Genomic DNA, 12301 nt, shown 5'->3' with positions numbered 1-12301 from the left:
GCTTTGAAGTGCATACTGCACATGAGCGTACTCTGGCATATCACTTGAAATGAAGGACATTCATTCCGTCTAATTTATTTCACCCATGGTTTCCTCTGTCCTGTGTCTTTTCGTGGAAACTGAGGTAAGGATGTCGTTTTTTTTAACTATTTAACTATTTTTCTATCTCACTCTGTTCCATTGGAACCGGATGTTGTAGTCTGCCGTTTCGCTTACCAGAACCAGGAAGTGTGAAAAAGGCCTATAAATGAAGCTCGTGGCAGACGCTCAAGAGATTCGCGCTGTGATTGGCTGAGTGATCGTTCACTAAAATCAAGTAACAAATCAGAGAACACTTGCGGCCGCTACGTCAAATAAAACGTGTGGGCCAGTCGGGGGACAGAGTAACCTGTTTCCAAAAAGGGAAGGGAACGTGTCCCCACCCCCCCACCCCCTCACCCTCGGTTGCTACGCCCCTAAGCATTCCCATCATGCTTTTGGAGAGCTTCTGCTCCTGACTGCTTAATCAGACGAATCCGCATCTCCGTCACAGGGGTTTGTCAACACACGCCAGCAGGACATCAGAGCAGGGAGGACGCAAGTCAAACACATTTCTAACCAGCATGCAACGGTCGATTCTGCTCAGATTTTGCTCATCTCAAACAAGCCTGTTATCTCCTTCATCTGTGACATCGACTCCTCCTTTTTCTGTGCCATCATCTCCTTCATCTGTGACTTAATCTCCTCCAGCACCTGTAGCATGTACTTCTCCTTCAGCTGTGACATCATCTTCTCCTTCAGCTGTAACACCATCTCCTCCTGATTCTGTGACATCATCTCCTGCAGCTGTGACATCATTTTCTCCAGCAGCTCTGACACCATTTTCTCCTTCATCTGTGACATCTTCTTCTTCTTAATCTGTGACATCATCTCTTCATTCATCTGTGACATCATCTCCTTCTTCATCTGTGACATCATCTCCTCCAGCAGCTGTGACATCATCTTCTCCAACAGCGATTCTTCTCTAGCTTTAAGGTCGTCTTTTCCTCCAGATTCTTCTTCAGTTTTAAGGTCGTCTTTTCCTCCAGATTCTTCTTCAGTTTTAAGGTCATCTTTTCCTCCTGATTCTTCTTTTTCTTCTTCTTCTTCTTTAGTTTGAAGCTCATCTTCTCCTCCAGCTTCTTCTTCAACTTCTTTTCCAGTTTTAAGGTCGTCTTTTCCTCCAGATTCTTCTTCTTTTCCAGTTTTAAGGTCCTCTTTTCCTCCAGATTCTTCTTCTTTTCCAGTTTGAAGGTCGTCTTCTCCTCCAGCTTCTTCTTCTTTAGTTTTAAGGTCGTCTTTTCCTCCAGATTCTTCTTCTTCTTTAGTTTTAAGGTCGTCTTCTCCTCCAGATTCTTCTTCTTTAGTTTTAAGGTCGTCTTTTCCTCCAGATTCTTCTTCTTCTTTAGTTTTAAGGTCGTCTTTTCCTCCAGATTCTTCTTCTTCTTTAGTTTTAAGGTCATCTTCTCCTCCAGATTCTTCTTCTTTTATAGCTTTAACCTCATCTATCACATGATGGCAGCTGTGTAACTGCTCATTCTCACACTGTTGTGTCGGCATCATTTCTTTGTCCTGCAATGGAAATCCCTCCTGCTTCTGTGACTGAGAGTTTTGCAGCAGTGAATATAATATATAAATCATACCAATAAGCAGTGCTACTGCAAACAGATAAGCAGAAATGTCTTTCATTCTCGGTTTCTGCTTGATATTTCTCTGAGCTGTACGAAACATGTCAGTAGTGTAATGTCTCTTATCATTCTCCTCCAGCACCTCATCGATCTTCTTCAGCAGTTCTGTGACTTTACTTTGATTCTTTTTCTCCTGGTTGTTGAATGAGTGATATCTACCATCACATATTTTAATAACGTTCTGTAAATCTCTGCTTTGGCTGATGTACTCTTTTACAGTTTTTCCCTTCAGCTGGTCAGCGTGAGTGAACACAATGATCATACGAGACAAAGCTTGTTTCCCGAAGTTCTCCTGAATCCATTTGACCGTCTCTCTCTCCTCTTGTGTGAATCTCACGCCCAGTTTGAGCACCAGCAGAAACACATGAGGACCAGGAGCACACAGATGCACACACTTCTGTAATTCAGCTTTCAGCTGCTGTTTGGGCACATCTGTGTTAAACAGTCCTGGAGTGTCGACTATAGAGACGGACCGTCTTCCACCAACTACTGCTTCCTCTTTCTCACACAGTTTACTCTTTGATATCATTGATTCACCCACTTCAAAAGCCTTTCGTCCCAGGATTGTGTTTCCTGTCGCACTTTTTCCAGATCCAGTTTTGCCCAGAAGAACAATCCTCAGACCAGGCTCTAGAGAGAAAAGTGAAAAGATGAACATAAGTACACATTCATGCATTCATTTGTGATTCATTATGAGACCACTGATAATGAACACAAAGACCTTCACCCATAGAAACTAGCCATTAGCAAAATTACTGGATGAGCATGAGGATAGCACATGTACGACTGCAAGATGTTTAAAAGATGTTTGCCAGATCTTTGTGCACCACAGATGTTTTCCAGACCAAACGCTCCTTAAAATGTGTCATTTGCACTGTTGATCATCAGTTGGCAGCATTAAGATGGTAAGAAATGTGTCTTTTATATGGAGTTCAGTGGAATAAAACAGCAGATTACAGTGTGTGTGCAGAAATATACTTACTGTGTTTACTGTGTTCTGAGGGGCTTATTTTGACTTTCTCAGACATATCAAGGTAAATGCGATAAGGTCTCTCTCTCTCACACACGCACGCACACACACACACACACACACACACACACCTCCATATGAAAGCCAGATACTAAGCTTTTCAACTGATGATCAACAGTAAAAAATGACACATTTCACCTCTTCCCAAAAGGAAAAACCAGCAACAATCAAGGTTGCATGATTATATGCTGTCATGGCTGTGCAATTATAAAAAAACAAAAGAAAAAATGGAATAATGGAAGCAAAAAAACACAAAAGTTTTGTTTATTTTTCAGTAAAAAGTTCAAATCATTTTCCCAAAATATGAGCCAAAATAAGGTTTGTCACCAATAATCATTCCATTTGCTGAAACACTGAGAAAGTTGTGGTCAAATTGAGACTCAAAATGGTGGATGAAAACGACCCAACAGCACACAAGGGTTAAAATCTTCTTTACAAATAAACCAAAGGAAAACTGCACAGCTTTAATTTGCTGAGGATAAATAAAAATAAACAGCAATTTTTCACTTTGGGGCTAAACTGATTTAAAGTTGAGTTGTGAAATACGCTCTAAAAAAAGGTTCTTCAGTGGTTCTTTGAGATGGTTTAGGTGCTATATAGCACTTCTACTGCGAAAAGAACCTTTGAAGGGTTCTTCAGTGGTTCTTCACTGGTTCTTTAGGGGGATTAAGGTGCCATATGGCAACAGCACCAATACAAAGAAATATAGTAATAAAATTTAGAGCCCTTAAGAGGAAATAACCTATTTAGACCTTAAAAGAATGGTGCTATAAAGCACCAAAAAGGTTCCGCTATGATTCTGAGCCAAAGAACTAGTTTTGGTGCTATTTAGCACCTTTTTCTAGAGTGTACAGGATACAGTGAAGCTACTAATGAAATGATTTAGCACATTTTGACCAATATACTTTTTGGTGTGAAGAATAATAATTAAATCTGCCATATTAGAAATGTGCAGTTTTCACACACAGTAGTGCAGAGGATATTCAGCGACAGCAACTGTTTACTGTGGCTTTATATTTAACATTTACTCAACACAAAACTGCAGTTTGTTACTGATGTTTAAATTATTTGACCCCTTTACTGCACGGTGTAACCACATGGCAACATGATATTTATCTTCATTTCCCTGCCACTGTTTCTTCAAGACCAACATCATTTTGTTGGAAAGAGGAGACCTTAGTGTAGCCAATAATGTGCTTTGGTTAAGTCACATGACATGCAGTGTTTTTCTGACAGACTGGCATTTATTGTGAGTAGTCGCTGAATGCAAATGTAAATTTTTAAAAAAAGGATCAAATTATGTCAGATCGACAAAAACATCTGAGACATCACCTCCAGTGAGTTATGATGACATATTCACAACTCAAATTATTTTAAATCAAATTAGTTTTTTGTAAATGGATCAAATGTATGTGTTGCCAAATGACAATGTGCAGTAGTGGAACATGCAATATTGCAATGGGTTAGCTAGCTAGCAAGGTCAGCTGTGAACTTTTAAGTTGTGACAATAACAACATGAAAGCTAGTAATATAATGTTGATTAGTCATGTGTTAATGGCATTTGCATTATGGATCAAATCTAGTTTTAATGGCAATACTACTTTTAAATAGATATGAACACAGGGAACAGTGTATTAGCGAGCACCACCATGTTCTATGGTAAGTGGAAGAAGAAAAGGACAGAACTGGCTCTTTCTGCAGATGAAAGTGAGGATGAGGTGGGTTTTAGTGACCATGAGAATGATGCAGACTGGACACTTGATAGAGACAGTTCAGATAAGTTAGCTCAGAGGCAGATAAGACAGGCGTAGTATAGTATAATATACATAAACATTGTTAGCTAGTAGCTACATTATTCTGATGCATCTGGATATACTAGACTTGTTATTTATTTGTTATAATATTTACTGAAGACATTTTTTATACCTGCTTTATGTTGTATACATGATAATACAATATTAGGTTTTCAGCAAAAAAGAATGCAATGAATGAAAGCTGTTGGAATATGAGTTGTTGGTAAGTGTGTATAAGGTGTCATTTATAAGTTCTGTGTTAAAGCTCATAATGCTTCAACACCAATTAAATCATTTCAAACAACTAAATTATTCATTATAAGGAAAGTTTTACATTTGAAATTTCTAAGTTAGATCCATTGTTGGACTTTGTTGCCATATGGAAACCTCATAAAGTACCTTAAAATATTATTTTCCTACATTTTTACAGCACTTCAAGTTAAGCCATTTCAAGAAAAGAAAAACAGTCAAATATTAACACAAAATGACTAACTTCAGGCACAATGTACCTCTCCATTTATTTGCAGGAGCACAGTATTATTATAATACAAGCTGTTTTACTCACCTACACGTGTATTTGCCATTTGGTCGAATCTGTACATCACTGATCAGCTCGAATAGACTCCACTTCCAATATAACTGCACGGCATGAACACAATCAGTATTACATGATCTTAATATGTGGCTGTTTTTAGTTACCTTGTGTGATTCTTACCTTTAGTTTCCTTGAGGAATCCTCCAAAATTGTAATGTGACAGCAGCCAGAAGAAGCAGAGAAGAGCTAAAGAAGAAAGTGAAACTAACATGTTTCAAACGGCCTCCCAACTGTCAGCTGACCGGATGAAGGTTTGTAATTGGACGACTGAGCGTGACATCACAGAATTTCCTCTGAGTTCAAAAATTCAAAATGTTATTCACTCAGCTTTCATTTGTATAATCTAATAAATGCCTAAACTGTTGTTATAATTATCATTTTATATTGCGCTCTTTACTCTCTTTCTTATCCATTATTTCTCTATGGTAAACTATTAAGATTATTCTTATTTTGCTTTTTGTCAGGTTCTTTTTCTTCATATCTGATTGAAAATCTACCTTTTCAAAACAAATATTTAAGATCATTCATATAAACACAAATTAAATCGAGACGTGGTATTCTTATTTTATTAGCCTATTGAAAGTTAGATATAGATACACACACATAATCGCATTATAACCTCAGTGAGGAACTTTTCATATGTATCCGGTGTTCTGAAGATCTGCAGTACGGAAGTTTAGTTGATGATGACTATAACGGATTTCTCATGTGCACGGAAGAAGAGCGCGCACGGTCACGGCGGTCACACAAGAGTCTGAAAGTTCAGCTCCTGGTTTAACTGGAGAACACGGTATTGAGACTTCATATTCAATGTGTGTTGTGTTGAGATTGTATATATTGAATTTAAATGATGTTTGTATATTGATTTTGGAGTTGTTTATTTGCTTCCTGGTTTGATTATACAGTGTTTCTGTGTTTTCTTTTTACACACTCTTACGGCTGATTTGGTTATATGCGTCCAAATAAATTGTGGGAATCACCAGTCAAAGAGCCGATGATCCTTTATTTGTACATTATTTTATTAATTTCTTATGCCAGTGTAAGAATGATTATCTACGGTTTTACGTTCAGAACCGAAAGTGAAAGCAAGAATATACTCATGGAGAGGTGTAAACGCAGGAATGATTTAACCACAAGAGGGCATTAAAACTCCGTGTGATTTAGTTCACCTTCATAATTTAATGAAGGCTAGCATCACAATGAATATACTTATTATTCTCTGACTGTAACTTGTGTTTTTGCAAACTCTCTACAAATATATCGAACTGAAGTTGTGAATGTAGACCTACTAAAATTAGCATGTTAAGCGAGAGTCGTCTAGGTAAATGAAACCCTTCCGTTCAGGGTTGAGTTCATTTAATAAACAGATAACTCTGTTTTTGTTCATGTAAATGTATTGATGTAATGTAAGATGAACTGTTGATGTAATGTAACTATTTTCATAAACACGTTCTGCATTTAAGAGTTATCTGATCTTGCAAATTAACTCCTAAAATCACATGTTTATTTTATTTCAGGGCATAGAATTTGAAATAAAAACGGACTCGGGTGGCATTCAAGTGATCATATACTGTACGTTTTAAGGGGCGTCAACCTGAGCTGTCAATCATCCTGATTAAGAAAAAAACTAGCCTACTTTGAGCACCGCAAACAGCAGCTGGAACTGAAATGGAACCAATAATTACAGGCGAGTAACAATTTCCTTATTTATAAATGTATTTATTTATTACTAACTGTAAAAGGATTGCCATTATCTTGAAAAGATCTCCTCAGACCTGTCCATAAGTTATTTTTTTTTTTTATCATCTTATAAATTCACACAGCCGATGTTTCTTTGTTTGTTTATTAATTGGTTGACTTTTTGAGTAATTGTGCTACACAAGAGTTAGTTTAGGTCCTCAAATTCACAGACATTTGTATTATTAACTAATTCAAATTGAAGTTGTTTGATTGAGATCCCACAGAGATTCTTGCTATTTGAGAACAGACATTTGACCCCTTAGACCACCTTAACACAACTCGAGCTTTGCTATTTTAAAGGTTTTATACCTGGTCAACATTGGACAGGTTAAATGCAGAGTACGGGACACCAAACTTGGCCACTTCATTTTTACTTTCAAGTGGTTATAAGTAATTGTATTATTATCCCTGCTGGATTTGACACCTGTGGCTTAAACAAACCTAAGCTGGTCAACCAGCCTGCTTGTTTTGGTCATTTCCAGCCTGGATTCAGCCATTTCCAGACTGATCCTTGCTGGTCAAGCTGGTAGATGACCAGCTAAAACCAGTAAAAAACTGCTTGACCAGCCTAGTTTATGCTGGACGTAGCTGGTTTTGGCTGGTCATCTCTCAGCCTAACCAGCTAAGACCAGTCTGGAAATCACTGACACCCCTCTAAAACCAAACTGGTCAACCAGCTAAACCAGCTCAGGCTGGTTTAAGCTGTTTTTTTTCACCAGGGTAATGGGCTATATGCACAGAAGTGTTTCTTTAGTTTAATAGGAGTCATTTTACAGCATAGATCAAATAATTTAATCAAATTAAAGTCTGTTAAATAGACTTCAGCATTCATTTGAGTTTTTGAAGCATAAAAGGAGATGAACAGCCATTTAAACCAACCCAGGCTCATTCTGAAAGCGTACCTCCACGGACGTTTCTGGAGACCGCGAAATATGTCCTGGCGGCACGTTTTTCTGCAGTTTTTGTTTTCGCGAATCTGCCAGAGGTCGCCGTGTACGCTTTTCGAGATCTCAAATTTCCCTTGCGAGTGCCATTTGCGCCTGCTGTTCTTGCGTAAACCCACCAGAGGTCGCTGTCGACTCACTTTTTGACAGACTTTCTGACAGACTGAGCGAACGATCGGCTGACCCACCCTCCCCCTTCCCTAAACCCAACCAATTATATCGATTGACCCGACCACCCACTTCCCTAAACCCAACCAACACGTTTCAAAAGCAATCCAAAAACATAAAAGCCCTCGTCTGACTTTATTTTTACCACATCCTCACCCTGCTATTCACTTGTTTGTTTTTATATTTTGGATCCTGTTTTTGTCTTACCAGCTCTCTGGAATCGCTCTTCACGATTAGGAGGTAAGCGGTCAGATGGTAAGCGTGAAAATGAAAGGCGTCACACCGCCGCGTAGCGTTCGTTTAAAGAAATGAAATGCAGACATACGTACCTCCGCCTACGTAATTCGCTGTCTCCAGAAACGTCCGCAGGGCTACGTTCTCACAATGAGCCTGTGTTGATTTAAACAGAAGTGCCATCAGGAGCAGCAGACGAGTGCAGAAACTCCAGAGAAAATACATTTCCATATTTTAAAGGTTCACGAAACACTGGAGTACTTTTTTTGAGATTCTAACAGATTTGTGTGTTGAGCATCAGTTAAGACAATGTTAGCACCTGTTAGCCTTGATTGTGGGAAAAACTGGATCATTTTGAGCTTTTGTCAGCTAATTTCAGCTTCCGGGTTTAAAAAAATTTTTGGGACGGGGTCAACATTCCAAAACTGCAAGTGCAAAGATGACGCGTCGGTTTCTCATTATTATTCATAGTGGAGTTTTCTTATCCTATGAGAGCCGGTTTCTTAATTATTCATGACTGCTCGGGCTTTCTGAAGGCCAGTGCCAAGCTGTGAAATCCAATTTTGATGATTGGGTGAGACCGCGTCCACGAACCCACGGCACACAGTACTGTTCAGCCGTTCATGAAGGGTCGTATGTGTTTGTTTCCATGATCCACAGGATTTGTTGCATGTTTTTCTCCGCGATGCTGTCAGGGCCGATACAGCAAAGCTGTGTGCGTGCAGCAAGCATTTTTTCAGGAAAGCAGTACGAGAATTAAAGAATGGCGGACGTTGTCTTTTATCAGGAGTTGGTTCACATTTAGACACATCACCGTGCTGCTGTGTTTGCCTAAATCTTCCAGATTACCAGCAGGGCTAATGGTTAAAATAGACAGGGCAAGAGACCTGCTGCACTGAGTCTGCATTCAGACCCGGGGATTGAGGGAAAAGTCCTTATTTATAGTGTTTATATGAACACGATTATCTTTATAATGATAGAAATTGTGGTTGTGTGGATATGGAATTACAAATGATATAAAACCATGGTTTGTGTCTCATTTTGTGAGCCGACTGAACACAGTTGTTCGCTCCCCTCCTTCTCGCCTGCTCTGCTGGCCACGCCCACTCCTGCCTCTGATGGTAGACCTGAACCGAAAGTGGGGGGTGTCATGGCCTTTTAAAGTCATGGAGCAGAAAAATGTGATTTAATGCAGTGCTTCTAGTCCGGTCTGAGACCCACTTTATATTGTGTTTCAATCACGTATGACTGAAAATCAAATCATAAATGCAGCGATTATATAAGGACATGACAGGACATAAGGTGCCTTAATCAAGAAGTTCAAAATTAAATGTTCTGGCAATAGGTCAATTCAGTTATTAACCATTTTAATTAACTGTTCTACTACGGTTGGGACAGTTAACACATTTCCACCTCATTTAGATGTGCAAGCAGATGTATGCAAGTATGTAAACTGATCTGGGCATGTGACATTAAAACATTTACTCAATTTAACGGCTAATTAAAAAACATAAATAAAAACAATATAAAGGTTGAATTTCTTGCCGAGAACAGCACTTTTAGAGCTTTCAGCACTCCTGTGACAAACTGTTAGAATTGTGAACCTACAATAAAACTCTCACAGACTAGTGCATGTTATTATGGTTGAAAAAATACTACTTTTCTCTGTAATTTAAGGAGATCTGCGGATTGTCATGTTGGGAATGACCGGAGCTGGAAAGAGTGCAACCGGAAACACCATCCTGGGCAGAAATGCGTTTGAAGTGGACTTTAATCCATCTTCAGTCACTCAAACATCTGAGCTACAAACGACAAGAAAAGGCAGAAGAACGATATCGATAATCGACACTCCAGGCCTCGAGGATTCAGGAGGAAAAGAAAGAGAAGTAAAGGAGGAAATAAATAGGTGTATGGAAATGTCTGCTCCAGGTCCTCACGCTTTTCTGCTGGTCATCAGACTGGATGAAAAATACACAGAGGAAAATACCAACACACTGAAATGGATTCAGAAGAACTTCGGAGAAGATGCTGCTCGATACACCATCGTTCTGTTCACTCACGCTGATTCGCTGAAGAATAAAACTCTGAAAGATCACATTGAAGACAGTCCAGAACTACGAAATCTAATCATCAGCTTCAGTGGCAGATATCATGCACTTAACAATGAAGAACAAGCAAATCAGGCACAAGTCAATGGGCTGCTGAGGAAGATTGACACCATGGTGCTTAAAAATAAAGGCAAGTGCTACACAAATGCAATGAACCAACAAGCCCAAGCATGGAACTACTGGACTGTAGCAGTAGCAATAATGGTAGCAGCATTTCTAGGTCAAGAAAAAAGTGAAAAAATGTTAATCGCAGTAGTTGTTGTGATTGCACAAATAGTTTACAAAATGATACAAACAGCACCAGCAGTAGCTGAAGCAATCAAAAAGATGTAGTAAAATATGTTTGATTACTGTCAAAAGACTAAAATGTCACACAGCAGTAACAGTACGACGTGCTGTGAAGCTATTATATTACAGCTACAATACACACTTCATCTAGTTTGTGTGTTCATTGGTTAACGGTTTATGAGTTTGTTAAATCGTTTTGATCACACGTGTTCGCTGTTTTGACATCTAAATGGAATGAAACCTGTTTAAAATGTATTTTTTATTCAGTTAATAAAATACATTTATTCACAAACTGTTTATGCAAATTCTGTTCAGACTTTAACTGGAAACTGATATCTTTGGGAGAGTATATTAATGAATGGGGGAGCGGAGGGAACAAACCAGAGCAAACCAGATAATGTACGTTCATGATTTAGTTCTCCATTTTTGGATACTGAAACTTCAGGTCAGGGTTTATTTACTTGGATTATTATAGAACATTATAAACAGCCACATGACTGACCAAAGTGCTGGACAGAGATAAAAGGAGATAATCGGAGGAATTACATCAGCATAGTTAGACATCATTTAGTGGGGAATTAAGACCATAAATTAAAACAATAGTAGAACATTTTTTATAAAACAAAAGGCAGAAGTATAAACTATTTAAAAAAGGGAGAAATTTAATACGCAAACAAGTTTTTAAGGGAGAGTTTAAGGGTCAGTTCACTCAAATTTAAATTCTGTCATGAATTACTCACCCTCATGTTGTTCCAAACCCCTGAGACTTTCCTTCATCTTCAGAACACGAATGAAGATATTTTAGATCATATCCTGGAGCTCTCTCATCCTTCATGGACAGCAGTGGTCCAGAGATGCTCAAAGTCCAGGAAAGTGGTTTAATCGTAGTAGTAAAGCTTCTGGGTAATTATTTTTTGATATTCAAAATTATTGCTTACACTTCATTTTGGTCGTCCCTTTAACACATTTTGTTGATTATAAGTTACATTGCTACAGGGGTTGGACAGTGAAACTGAAACACTGGCCAATTTATTGTTGGAGGTTTGATGGCTAAATGTGAGCAGCTGCTGGCCAAACTTCACTGATCTTCAGTCCAGCAGTAAGAGCAGAGTGTGAAGGTTTCATTAGAAGAGGAACAGCACAGTTCTGCTTCAATACTGTTATATATATATATACATACATACATACATACATACATACATACATACATATATTCTATTAACAAACTTCAATTAGTACAAAATGCAGCTGCCAGAGTTCTTAGAAAATATCATCACATCACCCCAATTTTATCCTCCTTACACTGGCTGCCTGTTAAGTTTCATATTGAATTTAAAATATTGCTTCTTACATATAAAGCTTTAAATAATCTAGCTCCTGTTTATCTAACCAACCTTCTGTCTCGCTACAATCCAATTCGCTCTTTAAGGTCTCAAAACTCAGGGCTTCTGGTAGTACCTAGAATAGCAAAGTCGAGTAAAGGAGGTCGAGCCTTCTCATTTATAGCTCCTAAACTCTGGAATAGCCTTCCTGATAACGTCCGAGGCTCAGACACACTCTCCCAATTCAAAACTAGATTAAAGACCTATCTGTTCAGTAAAGCATACACTTAGTACACCACTTAGCGGGCTTCCACACAGGTTCTGCATCTTGCTGATATACACTGTGAACAGCAACTACGCTAATAATTCTCTT

At 38.6% G+C, this 12301-nt stretch overlaps 2 protein-coding genes across 3 annotated transcripts; one reads left to right on the top strand and one right to left on the bottom strand.

Moving 5' to 3' along the window:
- Positions 1-464: 464 nt before the first annotated feature.
- LOC130222228 (uncharacterized) lies at positions 465-5316 on the bottom strand. The gene is made up of 4 exons (XM_056454863.1): positions 5245-5316; positions 5095-5168; positions 1174-2336; positions 465-1077 (listed from the first exon to the last, which is right to left on the bottom strand). Exons 2-4 carry the CDS (start codon positions 5129-5131, stop codon positions 622-624), a joined length of 1656 nt encoding a protein of 551 aa, XP_056310838.1. The 5' UTR covers positions 5132-5168; positions 5245-5316; the 3' UTR covers positions 465-621.
- A 518-nt stretch (positions 5317-5834) lies between these two features.
- Positions 5835-10852, top strand: LOC130222377 (GTPase IMAP family member 4-like). Of its 2 annotated transcripts, none has more exons than XM_056454969.1 (3): positions 5835-5914; positions 6642-6811; positions 9888-10852. In XM_056454969.1, the coding sequence occupies exons 2-3, from the start codon at positions 6793-6795 to the stop codon at positions 10649-10651; spliced, it is 783 nt and encodes a 260-aa protein (XP_056310944.1). In that variant the 5' UTR covers positions 5835-5914; positions 6642-6792; the 3' UTR covers positions 10652-10852. The 2 variants fall into 2 exon arrangements, with proteins under 2 accessions (XP_056310944.1, XP_056310952.1); XM_056454977.1 differs by having other exon boundaries at positions 5837-5914; positions 6709-6811.
- The last annotated feature ends 1449 nt before the right edge of the window (positions 10853-12301 follow it).

Source organism: Danio aesculapii, chromosome 1 (assembly GCF_903798145.1).
Source record: "Danio aesculapii chromosome 1, fDanAes4.1, whole genome shotgun sequence".
Lineage (NCBI taxonomy): Eukaryota > Metazoa > Chordata > Actinopteri > Cypriniformes > Danionidae > Danio > Danio aesculapii.
The sequence above is the reverse complement of the archived record's forward strand: the minus strand, read 5'-3'. Positions and strand labels throughout refer to the sequence as shown.